The sequence below is a fragment of the Pholcus phalangioides genome, unplaced genomic scaffold (assembly GCF_987345545.1).
Source record: "Pholcus phalangioides strain wild (caught in Gottingen) unplaced genomic scaffold, Ppha-v1.0 ptg000012l_1, whole genome shotgun sequence".
In the NCBI taxonomy this organism is placed as follows: Eukaryota; Metazoa; Arthropoda; class Arachnida; order Araneae; family Pholcidae; genus Pholcus; species Pholcus phalangioides.
This window is the reverse complement of record NW_028301605.1, coordinates 8,326,250-8,347,556: the sequence shown is the minus strand read 5'-3', so window position 1 is coordinate 8,347,556 and position 21,307 is coordinate 8,326,250. Positions and strand designations below refer to the sequence as shown.

Below are 21,307 nucleotides of genomic sequence, written 5' to 3'. Positions count from 1 at the left end.
TTACACGGTTTGAAATATGAACTCGCGCGGTCCTTTACCAGGACACAACAACTCCTTGGGAAACTGAAAAAAGCCTACTTACTGACTGACTATACCGTTGTGTTATTTTTCCCATTACTCCATGAAAAGCCAGAACAGGAGCTTGTGCTGAAACTGGGAAAATTCACAAATTCTGGATAGTCTTGACCTTTTCCACCTCTTCGAGAATTCCCATTTTTTCGGAGTTGCCACCCCGGCCCCACCTCGCCGACAATTGTTCCACGTCATTTTGTCCCTACCATGCAGGGTTTTGACGCGAGTTTCTCGACCCACCTCATCGACCATACCACTAAAAATACCCAACTGATATGGTCTCCCTACCTAATTCGAGAATTGTGTTTCCAATTTGTGCTTCCGAGCCAATTGAAGTCTTGAAGTTGAATGCACGGATACGGTTTTGAAACCTCTATTTATCCTCTTTGAGATGTTGACAAGAATGCTCCCGAGACTGTTTGGAGAACAATGAGTTCTTTTATAATAATTATTTATTCTTTTCATTATTAATTTTTTTTATTCTTCTAGCATTTCATTCGCAACAGATCGCGTTGAATAATTCTCCATTGTTGGCATTCATTTTCGTTTGGGACGCTGAACAGGGAAGACAGGCGCGGATCCTGGTTGATGTGACGGAAACGGTGCATTGTGTAAATTCGTTTGATTGTTTCGTATGTTACGGGACAGACAAAATTTTGCGTAGTATTTGGCTCTTAGGAGTGGTGATCGTTCAATCGCCTCCCCCCCCTCGAATCCACGATTGAGTGAAGGCGAGCATCTTCAGCAACTACAAATGAAGCCGGGGCTGATATCTTCAGCTGCAAAAAGAACCGAGGCAGACATTTTCAGATTTCAATTGAGTGAAAGTAGTTATCCTCAGCTGTGTAAGGACCAGACAACAGAGCCAGACAACATGAGCCGTGGCCCTCTGTCTTTAGGGGCCGTTCAAGTATTATGTCAGCACATTTTTAGCCATTTTTTTACCTCCTCTCTCTTGCAAAAGTCAGCAAAACTTTGACCCCCTTCCCCCCCCCTTGTCAACAAAATTTCGTCAGCACTGCCCCTACCTCCTAACGTATATTGGTGGGATAAAAAACGATCACGGGAGGGAGGCATAGGGGGCTCATGACGGGGCCCCCAAGACGAGAAATATTTTTTGATGCACAAATTTAAAAACAAAAAAAAATTAAAATTTCGAAAGAAAATACCTTTATATGTTATTATAATAAATTTCTCTGTTAATTTCAATGGCATTTGAAGGGTAAGAACTCAAAATTTCTCTTTAAGAAATTCATTGCGACCCACTTTTTAAACTACATATGGTAAACCCTTGACTCGCGGACCAAATGTGGCTCTGAAGTTTATCTGATGTGGCTTGCCCCCCAAACCTAATTTTGTAAAAATGAACTGAGCGGCACATTTATAAATCGCTTAAATGACCCGTGGCAATATTCCAGAGCATATAAGTGGCCCGTGGCAATATTCCAGAGCATATAAGTGGCCCGTGGCACATTTTCAGATCACTTAAGTAACCCGCGACACAGTTCAAGAACACTTAAACGATCCGTGGCACATTTAGAGATCCCTTGAGTGACACGTAGCACAGTTTTAAAGCATTCAAGCGGCCTCCACAGTGTGGTTCTACATCACTCAAGTTACCCACGGAACATTTCCAGATTACTTAAGTGATACGTGGCACAGTTCCAGAGCACTTAAGCGGCCCGGACACATTTCCAGAGCACTTGAAGGATCCGTGAAACATTTAGAGACCATTAAAGTGGCTCTGTAGGGACCTTATCAGTAGGTAGAATGCTAGTTCAGGTGCCCAATAACTATCGAAACGTTTTTCCGTTTTTGGCGCACCCAGATGTCATTAAGAATATTTCATATCTTCATAAAGGTTGGTTGATGACGTAAGCATTATCCGACCCCTCCCCCCCACCTGTCATCAAAAAGTCAGCAAATCGGAACCCCCCTCCCCCATCGATGCTGACGTAATACTTGAATGACCCCATAGCGTCGATTCACAAGGATTTAATGTAGTAATTTATAGTGACGTCTTGGTGGATAGGCCAACAAGCTCAGACTTTCAGAAAATCATTCTTTTCATTATATACGAATTATTAAATTATTTCTTTAATAAAATATGAATTTCCATTAAGTCATAAATTATTTTCTTTAATAAAATATGAATTTTTATGAATTGGGAAATTAATTTCTTTCATAAAATATTAATTTTCATTCATTAAGAAATGTTTTTTTTTCATCAAATATGAATTTTTCTGAATCCCTAAAATTGTTTCTTTCGTAAATTTTCAAAGATATATATAAATTTTTATTTCCGAAAAAATATTCGTTTAATTATTTTTTATATTTATATTTCGATACTTCTGAAATTATTTTTTTATTAGTTATAAATTTCCATCAATTACAAAATAAAAATAGCAATTAAAATAATAAATAATAATAATAATAATAAAATAATTTCTACTGAAATTATTTCACTAATTCTTGAAATGAGATTTGAGAATTTCTGTAAGTTCTAAACATATTTTATGTTTTTTGTTCCTTTTTCGTATCGTCTTTCGCGATTTTCAGTAGTTATTTTCTCAAAATGTTCGACGGGCCATGGCAAAACACTCCGAAGGTCACATGTGGCCCACGGGCCATGCGTTGAAGGCCCCTGTTGAAGAGGAATTATCGTTATATCGACAGGTAGCAGTTTAACATTAGAAAGTATAGACGTTTCCAAACAAGACTCGAGTATCGTTATATCGAGTATCGTTGTAGCGAGGTTTCATTGTATCATATAAAAATATATATTTATCAAAAAATGTAGTATTGACGATGCATATTAACATTCTTTAACATGACTTTATTCTTATAAAAAAACATTAAAAAGAAATTCATTTCACATGGAAGATTTGTCCATTTGTTTCATTGAATTAATTCTTGAAATAAGGTCGATGATGAAATTTCGTATTCATTTTCCATGCTGGAAAAACAAAAAGAACTGTTAAATTTTATGATTAATACACATTTGAATTTATTGTTTTAGCTTAATCGTATGATTTAAATTCATGATGTAAGATTTTGTATTTATGGAAATCAAGAATGAATATTAATTAATATATTCGAAGTTTTATGTTATATGAGTTACAGAAAAAAAAGATAATGTTTTAACATTACTTGGTTATTAATTCAATTTTATTTTGTAATTACAGAGTACTAAAAAATTTTATATTCTTATGCGACCATTTTGATGGTAAATAACACCGATAAATTTTGATGATTTATACTTAAATTTTGTTGAAGAATTAATATTTTTTTTTATAAAATATGTTTTTGAATTTTTTGAATTACTTTATATTATGCACACGAATTTTCACACTTTCCTTAAAAATATTTTTTTTTTCTTTTCCGTATATTTATCACGCGTATTTGTTTCTCATTTTTACATATTTGTTTCTCATTTTTACATATTTGTTTCTCATTTTTACGTATTTGTTTCTCATTTTTACATATTTATTTTCACTTTCCATTTTTTTTAGTGTTAATTTTAAACTTTTCATTTTCTACTTTTTCATTTCTTTTTTTTTTTTGTTAGTTTTTCTATTTCACTCCTTTTTCCAATCACTCATTTTAAAAATTTTCATTACCTTGCTTCATCCCTTCTTTCATATTTTAAGTCCTTATATTATAAGACCTTTTTATTTTCCAGCGAAACACCTTTCCCCTCCCCTTTTTTTTCCATTTTACACCTATTCTTAAATCTTTTCTAAACTTTTTTTAGCCGTTTTTTTCTTCGTTTTTATAATTTTTAACAATTTTTCTCATTTCACTTTTCTATCCATATGCTGTATTTTTTGATATCTGATGATTCTTCCACGTTTTAACTAATTTTATTTTCATTTTTTTCTATCTAATTTTACCAAATTTTGCATTTTTTAATTATTATTTCAATTTTATTTAGATCAAATTTTATTTTTCAATTTTTTTTTGTCATAATTTTAAATGGTAATTTTTCCCCCAAGATTATTTATTACGCTAATTATTCAAATTATTTTATATAAATTGCACATAATCAGCCTCAAATTATTTCATGTAATTAATTAATTCTGGTTTTTATATATATAGAAGGAAAAAATTAATAATAAATACCCTTGTGGGATATAAGAAAGTTTCCACTCGATCGGAACCGGTGATGCTCTTGGCAATGCAAGCGTAATTGCCCATATCACTCCATTTCAGTTGCCTGATGACCAAATCTCCATTCGCAAAGACCTTAAATACCGAAATTCAGTATAAATGGTGACAAAAGTGATCTCTCAGTGACACAATTCACTCAGTCAAAACTGTCTGAAAAGGCCTCACCTTATACTTTTGACTATCCATGATGGTGTTCCCCTTCGTGTCCCTCCATTCCATGATGGGCTCAGGTGTCCCTTCGGCCCGGCAATATAGTCGTACGTTGCCGCCCATGTATTCCAGTCGCTTCCTACTCCACATGGTGATTTTCGGTGAATGATCTATGAAGTTGAAACGAAGTAGAGAATATTAAATCCCAGAACGCATGGATTCGACGTTAAATGCTGCCTGTGGCATATACTAGTCTTTTTGGCAAACAGATTTTTTGTCTTTTTGAAGACAGATGGCAGCACATCCAGGACGCTAAACACGCATAATTATGACAACATAAATACAGTACGTTAGCGTCACACATATATATGCACAACCTGTATTGGCATGCACCGAACCGTTATAAGTTCCTCAGAGGAATGTTTACGAGACGCATGTGCACGGTTAGTAGTTTTAATCTTCTCAAGGGTTAACTATGAATCTATTTATGCCTTATGTCAGGCACCCAGGCGCCCCCCCCCCCCCATTTATTTTGCGCAGCTTTTGTCTCATTAATACCTTTTGTTTCAGAATGCGGTGGCGTCAGAAGGTTTTTCACCACGCGGAATAGCAACATACCCAGAATAAATTTAGAAGTCAAAGTCGAGAACCCTCAGCCAGGGCCGCCCTTTTAACACGCGGAGCCAGGTGCGAAAATAATTTCGCGTCTCTTTAGCCCCGATTTTATATATTTTTATGGGTGGGGGGTGGGGAGGACAATCAGGCATCCAAAGAGATTCATGCAATATAACAGAATATACAGGAATGCTGAAAAATATCTAATCACCCTCGAAAGTGCAGAATTTATGAAAGAAAAAAATCCCAGAATTAATGAAAAAAATCTCGGAATTTCAGATAATTTCAGAATTGATTAAAATTCCAGAATCAAATCAGTTGAAGCTCAGACACTAAAAAAATTAGTGCGAAACAAAAAATGCATTTGTTTTATATATATTGTAACGTATATTTTTTCACTTCTATTACCGTAAGTATGGGGGGGCCCTCAATCCACGGGGCCCAGTGCCACCGCACCTATAACACACCCCTAAGGGCGGCTCTGCCCACAGCCCTAAAACACTTCTGACGTCCCTAGCAGAATGAAAGAAGGGTGGCAAAACCATAAAAATCCACCTAGATAATTTACTAATATCCGTCCAAAATTGCCTAGACATCAAGAGGGATAGGTCGGTGAACGACCTAAAAATTTACCCTTAGAGAGTGTGCGAGCATGAAAGAGGCAAAAAGATGAAATCTTGAGAGTGTGTGTAAGTATGGGAACGACCAAAAATATGACCTACTTAGAGAGCAAGGAACAAGGTTAGGGAGTAACTGATGAGGAACAACGCCAGTGAGCGACCGAAATAGTGACCTAGAGCAGTGGTTCCCAAGCTTTGGAAGCTCGCAGCCAGATATATATATATTTTTTTTTGTAAGTAAAAAGCAACGGGAAATTAATGGGGGGAAAAAAAATAAAACTGCGAATCTGCGGCCCAGTGTTACTGGTGTCAGAGCCCGATAGTGGGCCACGGCCCGGCGGTTGAGAAACACTGACCTAGTGTGTGGGCAAGCATGAGAGTGACCTGGGAAACCGGGCATTCCACTCAAAAGCAACAATTCAAATTAGTCGCGAGCTTGCAAAGTTTGAGAACCACTGATCTAGAGCAGTGTTTCTCAACCACCGGGCTAGGGCGCGGTAGCGAGCCCTGACACCAGTCACACTGAGCCACAGATTCGCAGTTTCATTTTTCCCCCATTAATGTCCCATTAGTCACGTATATGGCAGGGCCTTTTACTTACAAAAAAATAAATTTACCGGACCGCGAGCTTCCAAAGGTTGAGAACCACCACCACTGCTGCTATTACTAAACCACACATGCATCTCATCCATATTCCTCTGTGAAGCTTCTAACGAATTGGTACATGTTGGAATGTGCACTATCAAGTGAAGTTTGTTTCTGTGTAATGCTTGTTATATAAGTATAATAAGTGTAATGATTGAATAACTGTATCGTTGTAGGAAGATTGAGAACCACAGAGTGTAAAAGCATGTGAGCAACCGAAAGAGTGACTTGAGGGCAAATTGAAAGGGAATGGGGGGGCTAAGCCAACAAACACCATCTATAGCGGAAGGCATCAGCGCAAAACTCGTGTGGTTACGAACTGAAGAAGGTTATCTCACCCATATTTCCATTGGGTACAGCAGGCCGACACGCATGCGCCATCTTTACCCTTTTTTTGTAGTATATCCAATGGCTATAGGTGAGATTATATATATTGTTACGAAGGGTAGAATTTGAAGAGGCTTGGTTAACGCATGCAAGGTTCGCGTGGCATGCGATTGTGATAATAGAAGAACGAGATTCTAAATGGATTCGAAAAGTAGAACGCGAAGGGAGAAGACGTTCGGAAGGCTGCTCTAGTTTAGCAGTAGTTTTAGCAGCTCATGTAAATAAAAGCGAGTATTTGTTCTCGAATCCTCGTTCGTGTGATTGTCTACCCATGTTCAAGTCCTCGGCGAAGAACCCTGGAGAGATCCGCGCGACGGGACGGGTCTGGTGAGAAGAGGTTCGACGAGTGACCCGGCGGCGCGACGTAACAAAACTGGTGTCAGAAGAGCGACGCTGTAAGGACTTGAATGGTCAAGACAAGAGTATGGAGAAGAACGAGACGGGAGAACAGTTCAAGCAGCTGATGGATATGATGGCCCAGATGAAAGTTAGCATGGAGTCCAATATCGCCGCCGTCAACACATCCATCGCTGCTGTCAAGGAGGATATCGTCAATGGTGTGAGGCAAGCCATCGCCGCTGCTTGTGAAGGAAGCGCCTTAAGTCGTGTGTACCATGGCTCACAGCGGCATGGTGGGGAGCGTAGACTGTGCAAGGAAATTGAGTTTCCATGCCAGATGGACATCGACCCTGGAGTCAACGTCAGAATCGTTTGGAGAGATCTGGATCGAAGATTCCAGCAGCGAATTCTGTACGTGGCACCGTCGTTGACCCTACACACAGTCACGGGAGAGAAGGTGACTGTGCGTGGAAAGTTGGAAGTCTCAGCGAGGTTGGTGTCGGTCACCTATCGTCATGCCGTCTTCGCAGCCGACATCCAGGACGCGGGCATCTTCGGACTGGACTTCCTGAAGAAGCATGGACTGTCTTTGGACATTCGGAGTGACCAGTTGTCTAAAATGAAAGAACAAAACGTCGTCCTACTTGGAGGTTGTCACGACGAAGTCCTTCAGCGGAAAGTGATGGCTGTTCCAGAAGCAGGAATCCCCGATGGGAGCATGGACGATGGTGGAATCGGAGCCGTTCTCTTGAGAAGGCCGGGTAGCCGTAAGAGAAGAATCCAGCATCGTGACGGAGCATCGCGGAGAGATGCCGTTGCCATATCGAGGAAACCATGCCCACGGAACTGCCGTCATTGTCTCAAGGTAGAAAGGAAATATAGGTCTGCAGAACCTATTGTGAGGCAGCTACAGTCTCAGGACTTAAGTGACGATCCTTGGAGTGACGAGCACACTCGAAAGGCACAACTGAAAGATCCGGACGTACGAGTGGTCATACACTGGAAAGAATCCACTGGGAATAGACCAGGGTGGCAAGACGTCGTTTCTTCCAGTCCGACCACAAAGAGATATTGGGCCCTCTGGGACTCCTTGGAGATGAGGAACGGCATGCTCTACCGCCGTTGGGAGTCAGAGGCTGGAAAGACTTTCAGATGGCAACTAATCATACCCGAAGGCCGTGTGAAAGAAGTTTTGAAAGGGTCGCACGGAAACGCGACTGATGGGCATTTCGACATCACCAGAATGATACGGAGGATTCGTGTGCGATACTATTGGGACAACTTCAGGACCGATGTGGAGAAGTGGTGTGAAAACTGTGACACCTGTGCCACCCGGAAAAGACCTCCGAAGTGGACTTGTGGCCGACTTCAACGCTACAACGTTCGTGCGCCATTCAAGAGAGTTGCCTTAGACATCTTAGGACCGTTACCTGAAACCCACGATGGTAACAAGTCTGTACTTGTGGTGATGGACTGTTTCACCAATTGGACGGAAGCATTTCCTGTTCCCGATGAGGAGGCCGAGACTCTAGCACAAGTGTTGGTGCGGAATTGGGTGTCTCGATTCGGAGTCCCCATGATGATCTATTCCGATCAGGGTCGAAACTTTACGTCAGCGGTGTTCCTTGAGATGTGCAAACTTCTGGGAATGGAAGAGACGCGTTCTACTCCGCTTCATCCGGAATCCGATGGGATGGTGGAGAAATTCAACAGGACCCTTCTGAATCACCTCTCGTTGTTCGTGTCGAAATACGAACAAGATTGGGACTCGAAGTTACTGCTGCTTTTGCTGACCTATAGGAGTGTCGTCAACGAGGGCAGTGGATTCTCACAGTCACAGATGATCATAGGATGGGATCTTCGGCTGTCGAGTGACCTGCTGTTTGGGCGACCGCAAGATGCTCCACTTCGTATGGAAGAATACGTCGAGGAATTCCAGGAGCACCTTGAGGATGTGCATCGAATCGCCAGAGACAGGATCGACATCGGCCCCGAGAAGATGAGAGTTTGCTACGATGCGAAGGCCCATCTCACGACTTCAAGGAGAGAGACCTTGTCTGGCTTTGGAATCCGAAACGCAGGAAAGAAGGACGTCCGAAACGACGGATAGAAAGGCGTCCGAAACGACGGATAGAAAGGCGTCCGAAACGACGGATAGAAAGGCGTCCGAAACGACAGGAAGAGTGGTGCCCGAAACGACAGGAAGAGTGGTGCCCGAAACGACAGGAAGAGTGGTGCCCGAAGCTCCGGAAAGGAGGATGTCAGAAACTCCACACTTCATGGAAAGGACGTCACCGTGTCAGGAAGAAACGGTGTCCGAAACTTCAGACCTCATGGGAAGGACGCCGTCGTCTTAGGAAGAGACTAGACATCATCGTGATGTGGATTCAAAGGACTCTGAAGTTCAAGGTTGTCTATGTCATCAGACTTACTTATTACCATAAGGACTATGGAGGACTCACCAATTTGAGGACTGAATTGCCCGGGACGTGCAACTTTCGAGGAGGGGGGCAATGTTACGAAGGGTAGAATTTGAAGAGGCTTGGTTAACGCATGCAAGGTTCGCGTGGCATGCGATTGTGATAATAGAAGAACGAGATTCTAAATGGATTCGAAAAGTAGAACGCGAAGGGAGAAGACGTTCGGAAGGCTGCTCTAGTTTAGCAGTAGTTTTAGCAGCTCATGTAAATAAAAGCGAGTATTTGTTCTCGAATCCTCGTTCGTGTGATTGTCTACCCATGTTCAAGTCCTCGGCGAAGAACCCTGGAGAGATCCGCGCGACGGGACGGGTCTGGTGAGAAGAGGTTCGACGAGTGACCCGGCGGCGCGACGTAACAATATATATATAGAGAGCCCCTTTTACATATGTCTATGAAAGCGTCTTAGGTGAGATGGCCTTTTTCAGTGACGTCACGAGCTTTGCACGGAGGCCTTCTGCTATAGATGGGTGTTGGCTAAGCAGGCTATAGCTGACGGCAAATTTCAGGAATGAGTTGTCAAGGACATCAGACTGACCATTTAGTTACGTAGAGCAGAACGAGATCAATATTAACTATTATACTCTTGATCTACATCTCCTTCAACTTTAGGATCAGTAATAGTGCGATCAGTTTTTTTTTTTTTTTTAATTTTTCGCAGAAAATGGCATAGGTAGTCGAAAACTTAATTTCCACAACTTTGGGACACTATCAACATTGGACTGCAGTATGCAGAATGGGGAAAAGGGCGGCAAACGTCCAATAGGTCGCAGCCGTTGAAATCATAAATCTGCCTCTGCCTAGGCCAGGCATCTTCAATCCGTCGCTCGCGAGCACCATGGTGCACTCCGAAGCACCCAGATTGCTCGATACTCGTGTCCGATTCTGTGCTCGCGAGCACTTGAACAAATCAACACTTTGCACCAATTGCGTTCAAAGATTGAAATCATCTAGCTGATTTCATGCATTCGTATGCCAAACTCTCCGGCAAGGGTGCTGCTCTTTTGATGATGGATACAGGCAGTGCTCGTGACTAAAAAAAGGTTGAAGACCACTGGCCTAGTCGGTGTGCAGTTTAAATGTAAAAAGTATTTTAGGCACCATGCGTTCGTAATCTGGACTTGAACTGTCAAAATTCTAGTCAAAGAACTCTGGAATAATTGAGAAAAGCTACTTACTCGTGCTCTGTTTTTGGCAGGCCTTGGCAGATTCGTGCAAACTTGAATTGTCCACGGTCAACTGAACATGAGTGTTGATTCTACTGAAAGGTGTCTCGGCAACACACGTGTATACTCCACTGTCCTCGGGTGTGACGCAGTTCAAATACAATCGTATGTTTGTTGAACTGATTCCAAGGAATGAACCCTCTTCGAGATCCTCTGATTCATAATCCTCTGGAAACATTTGGTCTTCCATCTTAAAATGAATGGACGGAGGGCAATTTCAAATAATAGATGAGTGTTAATTGCAATGCACTTTATATACAGGGTGTCCCATAAATTCGTAAATTGTTTAAAAATTCATAACAATTGAGGGAATCAGATCGGCCACCTACAGATAGAAGGCCTCTGAACACTGCTCGTGATATCAGCAAGTAGTCCATTTTCTATCAGAATATTCAGGGAAAAAATTCCCTGCTAGTATAACCGTTGTGCGGAAAAGAAATGATCGGGCTCAGAATTGGCGATTTCTATGCCCCACATCCAATCACTATGCGGTATGGATTCTACGCCAAAATAAGAAAAAACAAAATAGGATGCTGTGGTTAAAAATGTGGCAAACTTGCTGGTCTTAATGACGTTACAGATGAACTTGGCAACCCGTGCGGAGGCCCTCTATCTCTATGAGGTGCTGATTAGATTCGGTTAGTGAAAAGGTTATTCTCACGAAGGGGGATTTTTATTTAATACAGGAAAAAAAAAATAGTTCAAATTTTTGTCGATAGAAGACAGCACTGCATAAAAGTAAATCACTGGAAATAAACAAGTCAGGTTTCTATAAAATGCATTATGTTCGATTAACAACCGAATTTTCCGGTTACTGGCGGTTACATAAGGTTTCCACTGCGATGTTTTGCACTATTGGTGGATAAAGCTCTATTGGTGAAGTTGTTATACCTTAGCCACGAATCGCTGGCTGAAGCTTCGGACACAAAAGAGATCGAGGAAGTAGTTTTCTACGGAATTCTGTGATTGGCTTTCATGTAGTGCCCTCTATCAGTGAAAATTTGAAGAAAATATTTTTTCTGTACCAAAAACTCGCCTCTCCCTCAGTGAGAATAACTTTTTCGTAAACAGCATTCAAACATATACTTATTCCCTCAATGCTTTATGAATTTTTAAACTATTTACGAATTTATGGGATATCCTGCACAAAATACGTCATACTATTATATATGTATATATGGAATAAGTCTGCAGCTTTTACCAATACACATATGCCGGATAATCTCAATGGCAACAGACTGGGGTTCTGGGCGGTTTGAATGAAAAAAAAAAAGTATATTCTCTCAGATTTTCTGCAATAATACAGTCAACGCACGTTATAACGACCCCACGTCATAGCGATCACTCCATTACAACGACCGGTAGGTTAAGTCCCAAATGTTTTCATGGAACGACTTTTATATATGTTTTACTTTCGATATTACGACCCTCCCAATATAGTGTCCGTTTTCGACGGGTCGAAGATAGTCGTTATATCGAGCGTCGACTGTAATAATAATAGAGTGTTTGAGACACCAGTTCGGCGTGGTTTCAGACCAACATTTATCTTTAGAACTTTTTTCTCTCTGCAGAAATTAGTGAATTGAACAATTTTGAATAATTTGTAGCCTGGGTTGGAGGATCGACGAGGCACTTCGCAGTTCACGCAAGATGGGCCCCAACCACACCACTTCACGAACTCTGGCCATATCACTATATTACAATTTACTGGCGTGAATGAGATGGGTTGGAAATGAAGGCGCTGTCTATCGGTGGTCGCCTAGAGTTCGTTAGGGAAAATATCTTGACTATATCCTCCCTCGGATTCGAACCCGGAACAGCAACCGTCACGGTGGCAGACGAGCATCTTACAACCACGCCACTCGGGCGTCACCGTGGATTAACGGTTTTTATCGTTTTTGATGGAACACTTCGGAAATAGAGTCTTGCATTGAACTATCTCGCATTTATTGGAACAGGCATGGATAGGCTTTCCTACTCACCCAATCTACAGTGATTACTTCCTGTGGGGCAAATTGAAGGACACTGATTTCAGGAATAATCCTGAAGCAATGGGCGAGCTTTAAGGTTTGATCTGTTAGTCATGCGCGTCCGTTGAGGCACTACAGAGGGTGACTGAACATTTCATTCTTCGTTTACGTGCTATCTGTGCGGCGAAAGATAAACATTTTGAATTGATTGTGACGTGATTGCAAAGTGCAATTTTATAGCCCGTTTCTCGAACTCTGTAATGCGACTGCAGCGTACAGCGTCATCTGTCGGCAAAATTTGAAACTATTTTTGAAACTTCAGTAAAAACGGCTTTCAAAATAAACATACCACTTGCTTTATTCTTCTCTTCTATCTATCACCGTTTCCGAGTTATTTCATTTTAAAAACAGGGAGTCCTATGGGACACACCTGCATGTGTAGGCCTATAAATTGCGGTATCGAGCATTGACTAAAGCTGCAGATTTCTTCTGAGTAGCCTACTAATTTCATGCTTACCCTGTGCATAAACACATTTATATTTACAACATCCCCCCCGGGAAAAAGCTTCGATATCTCTGAGATGGGAAGCGGGGTGTGTCCGGTCCTTCAATGAAAATAGAATCCAAAACGGAAGAAGGACTTACCTCGTTCGTTTCTATAGCTTTGCCGTCTTTGAGCCAATGCATGATAGGTGGAGGCGAACCTCCTGCTTGACATTCTAGGACCTCGTTCTCAGAGGACATCGTCGTTAGGTCCCTTGGGGGTTTCTGGTAAAATCTCAGGTGATATTCTCTCGATTTTAGCTTTACATCTTAAGACATAATTGCAATACTGTTAGTAACCGCTTATTGCAAAAATGAAAAAGAGAAAAAATTCGTAAAAATATACGGCAATTATTTTTTTGTGAGTCAGCACTTACCATTTCCTAAATTGTATTGTATGCTCTGAAAAATGAAAAATAGATGATAACTTTAGTTCAATTACCAAAAATACATATATATCAGGATTTTAAGCAACTTCGTGTGGTTAAAACCTTATGATACCAGATGGTATAACAAAAATATTTCTTGAGCCTTTTATAGCCAAGCCCCAAAATCAACAAAAAACAATCAATTTTGTGACCCATGGGTCTATTTTTAATTTGAAAAATGCTCATTATTCCTCATCAACAAATTTTTGGTTTTCAAAATTAGTAAAAGAGTTCAGTAAATGGGTCTACACAGATCCTGAGCCCAGAGTCTTGAAAAAGTTTTGTTTTAAAATTATTTCTTTCATTAATTTTCAGTTAATTCTTCCTCGAGTTAGTTTTCAGCTATCTCTTTAATAAATTTTCAGCTACTATGTCTCTTTCGTTAATTTTCAGTTTTTTCTTAGATTAATTTTCGGTCTTTCTTTCTTTTACTAATTTTCAGCTATATCTTTCATTAATTTCTAGCTGTCTCTTTCGTTAATTTTCAGCTACCGGATATATGATAGAGATTAGCATTAGTTTTCAGTTAGGCTATTTCTTTCTTTTATTAATTTTTTAACAGTTTTTCTGTTCTAGCTATCTCCTTCGTTAATTTTCAGCTATCTCTCTCATTTATTTTCAGTCAGGCTATTTTTTAATTAGGGCATTTTAGGTTATCTTTTTATTAAGTTTCAGTTATTTCTTTCTTTCATTGTTTTTCAGTTATTTCTTTCTTTCATTGATTTTGAGTTATTTCTTTCTTTCATTAATCTTCATTAATTTTCACTTATTACCATCATAAAAAATATAAACCATATATAATCACGGGAACTTTTGAATTAATTCTATAATTATATGAGTTTATGCCTTTCATTAATTTCAAATTTTCATCAGTTATGAACTTAGCGCATATTCCATATTCCTTAGTGCCCATATATTTATTGCAACGCCCCCTTAAACTAGTGGGGCAACAAAAACTATTAACCGGATGGTAAATGGATTTGTACGAGACCCATCTTAGCAACCCCGGCAATAACATTTAAATCGTCTTTGGCGAAGGGGGAGGGGGGGTAGATCAGTTCAGTATGAGAGTATGTTAAATTCATGTAAAGGCACGTGATATTATCGAATATGATGTATCGATGAGAATATGATGGAATACTATTACATCATATTCTCATCGATATGATGTAATATTCATAATAAATAGGTATTATAGGTATTATATAGATATTCATGATAAATAGGGCTAGGATTTCTATGGCTTAGCTTATTCTTTTTATGATTTTACAAATTTCGCTGGTTTTTTTTCCTGATTTGCAGTGAACTTAAGGTATATTTTTACATTTTCAAAGCACTTTTTGTTTTGTAATTTCAGCATTTTCGATAAAAATTGTTCCCCCACTTTTCCCAGGCATCTCAACTTCTTACTGAATGAATGAACGCCAGAACTTTGCCACTGGATTTTTCCCGTTGCCGAGATCTCTTCCAGCCCAGCTTCGTGGCAGAATCTGAAATACTTTATTAACTGAAAAACTTGGAGAGCCGGCAGATTTTCCTATTCCAACAGCCGGTGCGCTACTTATTGATTTTGAACCGCAGCACGTCGACTGCAGAAAATCTACTGTACCATGTTCGTACCCTGCTCGATACGGATCGGTTTAACCAATCCGTAACGATGCCGACTTACAGAATCGAAAACCAGCCGTCACTATGTTTGTACCCTTATTCAATGATTGAGATCAACCCTTTTGGACCCTGGTACCACAAACGTGTGGGTTGCTTTTTCTTTTCACCTCAGGGAGTTAAGCTCTGACTTATATAGTGACTTGATATGGTGAATATGAACTTTAGGGCTTTCATCGTGGGCTTCATCACTTAAAGTTGAACTTCCAGGGTTTTTTTTTTAAGATGGCTTCCAGGAGAAAGTGCCTCCAAGAAAATTGTGGAAAAAAATTTTATGTGATGATATACCCTGCATCATTTTGGCTGAAAAATTTTGAACGAAGTGTGGAATGAATAGCATTTTTGAGTATCAAAAATGCAAAAACATCTCCAAAATTCCAAAAAACAAATGCTTGCTTCTCCAAAGGGTTAAAAGAACTGGTTCTTAGCTGTTCAGGAGATCGGTACATTCATCCTATTCACATAACCCAGTGTTTCCCTAAGTGTGCATCGAGGCTCCTATGGGGCGTTGCAGTGAGCTGAAGGTATGGATTTGTGTGCTTATTTATGTTCTGAAATGGTTCTTTTATACGGGAAAATATCTACCGAACTATTCTATCTGCTGATAAACCATGAATTGGGCAAGGGAGCCGTGGGTGACAAGAGTTTGAGAACTACTGACATAACGGATTCCTCCCCCCACTCCCTTCAAGCTGGAGAAAAAATTTTCAAGCGTAGACTTGTTGTAATCTAGTCTTATACTCTAGCTTGCTTGCCGATCAGGCGTATTCATTGGGACGTTGAGCAAGCTATAGCCCTAGGCGGAAAGTTTGAACAGGACTAAATCTGATGAATGAGTGGTCAAGAAAGTAAGAATTTTAACAATTTTGTCGGGTGACAAAACCATGAATCCGCTTTTGTTGGTGGTCCCCTTAATGACCCCCCCCCCCGCCATAATATTTTCACACATCCTCTATTTTTGGACAAGACCATAACCGGTGGAGAGAGGGCCGACCTGAGAATCTGTCTGCCGCCAGGTCCCCCCCCCCCCTCCTTTGACTCCATCTGTGCAAAAACAAATTCTTAATGCTGGTCTTCCATTTGAAAAAAAGTCTCTCCCCGCATAGAGGAGTTAGGCCTTCAACACAGTACTTATATAAAACATGAAAAATTCAGGCATCTGCTATTTTCACTTCAAAACATGGAAGACAGATGGCAGTCCTCAATGCGAAACAAACATAACTCTGACAACATAAATGCTTCAAGGCCACGCATACACATACACACCACCTTCCTACATGCACCAATTCAGTATAAATCCCACAGAGGAACGTTTACGAGATTCACCATGTACAGTGTAGTAGTAGTCCGAGCAACAACTAATTTTCTAAAATAGTAATGTAGTAATTGCATGAATATTTCTCATTCTCATACACTGGTGAAATAAATTAAGAGAATTTGCATATTTTGTCGAATTTCATGAAAAGAACTGAACTGAATGTAAAACCACTGCTTCTAGACAAAAATGCGAATCTTGTACGTCAAATACGTAAGCGTACACGTGTGTGTAGGCGGAGCCAGTAGAGAAACAGGCTTTATAAGCGCGCGTAAGTAAAGACGCCCCATCGTTCGCTAGCACACCTCGGCGAATTTCTTGGTGTTATTTTGCAGCAACCGGTTAATTTCAAATTGTAACAGTAAAAATGAGTAACCACCAACGTTTAGATGACGGAATCAGGTGGCGAATTGTGGGGAGGCTAGAAGCAGGCCAATCTCAAGTCCAGATTTGTACAGAGTTCAATTTAACGCCCAGCGTCGCGTGTAACTTATGGAAACAGTTCCAGGATACCGGATCCATCGAGAGAAAGCCTGGGCAAGGTCGTCCAAGAGCCACGACGCCCAGAAAAGATCGCCATTTGTAGATTATAACGAGGCGTAACAGGAGTGCTACAGCTTCTCAGCTCTCTCGTGACTTGTATGCAGCCACAGGACCCGTGTATCAAGGGTGACTGTTTCCAAAAGACTTCATGAGAGAGGGTTGTTTGCATGGATCAATGGGCGACCGTTCTCTTCACTGATGAGTCCCGGTTCAGCCTAAGCACCGATTCTAGCTGTACGTTCATATGGAGAGAACCAGGGACCCGCTACCTACCCTCCAATGTCCGCGAAATCGACCATTATGGCGGAGGAGGTTTAATGATCTGGGCAGGCATCATGTTGGATGGCCACACACCTCTCCATGTCTTTGAAAGAGGCAGTGTGACTGGTGTGAGGTATAGGGATGAGGTCTTGGAGCCCTATGTTCACCTTTTCAGGGGTGCAGTTGGCTCTGAGTTCATTTTAATGGACGATAACGCGAGGCCACACAGAGCTCTTCTGACCGACGATTTTCTAGAGAGTGAGGATATTCGCCAGATGGATTGGCCAGCCAGATCTCCAGACCTTAACCCTATAGAGCATGTCTGGGACTCTCTGGGGAGGGCAATTGCAACTCGTAACCCCCCTCCGGCAACCATCCAGGGAATGAAAACAGCGTTGCTGAACGAGTGGGACCAATTGCCACAGGAAATGATAAACTGCCTTATTTCAAGTATGAAATCACGCTGCGAGACCTGTATATCTGTAAGAGGGGACCATAGCCCCTATTAACCCATCTATCAACCCATTTTTTTGTTTATTCTGCAACCGCTGTTTCATACCTTCCGACTCCAACGAGTGTTACGCACGATCATGCGTGCGTATTACAATTATTGAATGGTTATTTGTTTTGTATTGTATGTACGTATCAAATTTCATTAAAATCGGTACAGTAGTTCTAGAGATAATCGACCAAGTCTGCAAATTCTCTTAATTTCTTATACCAGTGTATTATTTTGCTAAAATTAGTATTACCGGAAAAATTAAGAAAAGGAAAATTTTAGGTCTTTTTTTGGCTTTTTTAGGGTATTTTCTTAGTTTTTTTAGCGCATAAATGCATTTTTTACACACGACATTTTTGTAGGTCACAAAAATCCTAGCCCTAGTGATTGACCATAGAAAACATGTGTTTAAAAGAGATCTAGTTATACCTCGGTATCATGACTTTCCGAAAGAGAACTCCTGCAAATGGTCATTGGAACGAGAACGAGCACAACAGAAATGCCGATCGCTTTCCTTGTCATACTTATGATTTACCTGCAAAACAAATATAGTGTATATGCTACTGCCAAAGCCCGAAGTGCGCCCAATTCGCGACGGGGCCGGCCACTTCGCGAATTAGCCGAGTTTTTGCGAAAGTGCGAATTGCAGAAAGGATTCGAACTTTTTAACTTCTTTCGGAATTTCAGCCATTTCGCGAAGTGGCCGGAGATCCCTGGCCAAAGCTCGATTTGCTGATGTAAGACGGCCCTGTAGGAAGCCAAATCCATTTTTTTAATCGCCAACTTGTGATGCATGTCTATATATAGCAGCTATGTTGGATTAGCTCCATGTGACGAAAGAGGAAAAAAAACTGTATAAAAATAATTATACGTATAAAAATATAGTTTTTCTGTCAAATTTTGGGGGAAAAACCTGATTACCACATCGTGACTGCAGTTTGATGCGTTGCCATAACTGACGTGGATATAATTATCACGATGGCGTATGTATACATATGTATACATACGCCAACTTGACGATGATCCCGAATCATGTCTTTTGTTATCGGACTTTGGCCAGGGAATGTCCGAATTTCGGATATTTGCCAGGTGAATATTTGACGAAATTGGCCAATTCGCGAAGTGGCCGGTCCCATCGCTAATTGGGGGATTTGGCAGTAACATATACACGTTTGCAAAAATTATAATATCTGACTACAAATAGATTATTCGGTGATTATAAGAGTAATAGTTGAAATTCAATCCAGATATTCACTGGAGTTTTATTCATCCAATGCCTTGATGGATAACATCCATGGTCAAAGCCATGGATGGCCACAATATAATGAATTCTCATGATATTAGCACGCATTTTCCCATTTTTAAATTCTCTCATCCACTGGTCCCAACACCCTACAGTAAAGTCAGATCGCCCTAAGTGGGCCATGGGAAACACTCATGGGCGGAGATACGGGGGGGGGGGAACGTGGGGGCATTGCCCCCCCCCCCCCAGTGTCAAAGGTGGAGTCGACTGATCTAATGTATTTAGGGGCCGTTCAAGTATTACGTCATCATCGATGGGGGGGGGGGGATTCCGATTTGCTGACTTTTGATGACAAGGGGGGGAGGGGGGTTTGGATAATGCTTACGTCTTCAACCACACTTTATGAAAATATTAGTTAGGATTCAGAGGGGCAGAACTGATGACGAAATTTTGCTGACAAGGGGGGGGGGGGTCAAAAATAGATAAAAATTTGTTAACGTAATACTTGAACGGCCCCTTATGTATACATGAATTGACATCATCATCATCGTGCCCCCCCCCCCAGACTTCCAAGTCCATCTCCGCCTATGGAGGTGATGGCTGGAACCTCTTAGCAGGCCGCATTTAGCAGGAGGTTGTGCACCCCTGATGTAAAACGTTTAAATCCACCCCCCTCCCCCACATTTTTATCAAATTTCTTTCTCTTTTCGATATTTTTCAAAACAAATAATAAATTTTTTTCTAAATTTCTATAACCTTAAAATTTTTTGGCTAATGTTAACAAAACCAATAATAACAACGCTCTAAAAGAAAGGTAAAAATAATAACTGAAATTCAATCAAAAAAAAAAATTAAAATACACGACTGTTCAATAATAACCGATTAATTTGTGGCAATAGATTATGTGATAATCGGAAATTTAACTGCAGAAAATTATAAAATATCGTCTTACCTTGAATTTGATTCTTGACGTGTTCGCATACGGTGTATATCTGAAGTAACGCACACACACTACTACAAAGCAACCCGGGCTTAATAATGACGATAGAAAAATAATAATAATAAATTTATTCTTTGACCAATTATTTACCGGCGACTCTAAGTCTGGCCGACCATCGACACGATTTACCGGCTCGTCGCCGTCTTCGCAAGCCGTTCGTTACTTGGAATCGTTTCTTTTTTGATTCTTTTGCCTCGGGTGATTTGCCGGAAGTGACCGACCGGCCATCGGGATTCTTCAGACTTGAGTCATCACAGTTTACACACACACACACGCTATTTTATTATCCTGTGGTTACCTGATACCATCCACATTTGCTGTTGTTATTAGCTCTTGTTTGTATGGGCGTTACGTGTCTCCACTCCCATTGTTCTCTGGGAGGCTTTTGTTTGGACACCAAATGAGCCTCGTTTGTTCTCACGAGCGCTAATACACGGCATTCTTTGTCTTTGGTTATTTGAGAAGCGTATTGCCTTACTAATGGGGGGCTATGATTTCTCCATTATTATACGTATTTCGATATTTTTAGGTGATGGAAAATTTTTTTCGAGATTTGCAGTTATTGCAAGAAATTTTTCAGGCATTTTTTAGCATATTTTTGCATTTTTAATAACTAATTTTTTTTTTTCGCCTCTGAATTTCAAACCCTTTACAGACAAATCTCGGTAAGTCGAATGTGCAGCGGGCGACGGAAAACGTCGAATTATCGTTAGTTCGATTTTCAGAGTGGGAAAAATAAAGCTTTATTAAAACAACAGCGCTATTTACGAATATCGCGTTAGTGAAACATGTCAAACTTCTGGAGATGAAGAAATTCGAAAAGATAAGTTGTTCTAATTTGTTAATACTTATTTGTTTAATGAGAACATTTACAGATAAACTATAGACGCGCACATACTCTATTATGGAAACGGACAAATACATGATCATTGGCTTACGCAAAGGGGGGCGTTTAGGGGGTTCTAACTCCCCCGCCCCAGCCGAGATTATAGTGGTATTTTGCAGGAAAAAACGTAACCCCCCCCCCTTCAGAAGGAAAACATTTTCGAACCCCACCCCGAGAAAATTCTGCGCACGCCTATGCACATGATACTAATGAAACGGAATTATAAATAAAAAAAATGTGTGTACACACAAGA

The 21,307-nt window shown here is 40.6% G+C and overlaps 1 protein-coding gene and 1 long non-coding RNA gene across 2 annotated transcripts in view; one reads left to right on the top strand and one right to left on the bottom strand.

The window, feature by feature from the left end:
• LOC149079417 (uncharacterized) overlaps positions 1-21,307 on the top strand; it is a 70,097-nt gene that overhangs the window by 16,835 nt on the left and 31,955 nt on the right. The gene's annotated exons all lie outside the window — the stretch shown is intronic.
• LOC149079418 (zwei Ig domain protein zig-2-like) lies at positions 2,888-20,421 on the bottom strand. Its single transcript, XM_089239962.1, has 8 exons — positions 20,121-20,421; positions 18,355-18,460; positions 13,592-13,616; positions 13,317-13,483; positions 10,654-10,891; positions 4,408-4,562; positions 4,195-4,317; positions 2,888-3,028 (listed from the first exon to the last, which is right to left on the bottom strand). The coding sequence occupies exons 2-8, from the start codon at positions 18,445-18,447 to the stop codon at positions 3,017-3,019; spliced, it is 813 nt and encodes a 270-aa protein (XP_089096088.1). The 5' UTR covers positions 18,448-18,460; positions 20,121-20,421; the 3' UTR covers positions 2,888-3,016.

Coding starts and splice junctions, on each gene's coding strand:
- LOC149079418 (XM_089239962.1), bottom strand. CDS start 18,447: ATGACAAGGAAAGCGATCGGCATTTCTGTTGTGCTCGTTCTCGTTCCA. Junction 13,617..18,354: donor CGGAAAGTCATGATACCGAG/GTATAACTAGAT, acceptor TTCATTTTTCAG/AGCATACAATACAATTTAGG. Junction 13,484..13,591: donor ACAATACAATTTAGGAAATG/GTAAGTGCTGAC, acceptor TTATGTCTTAAG/ATGTAAAGCTAAAATCGAGA.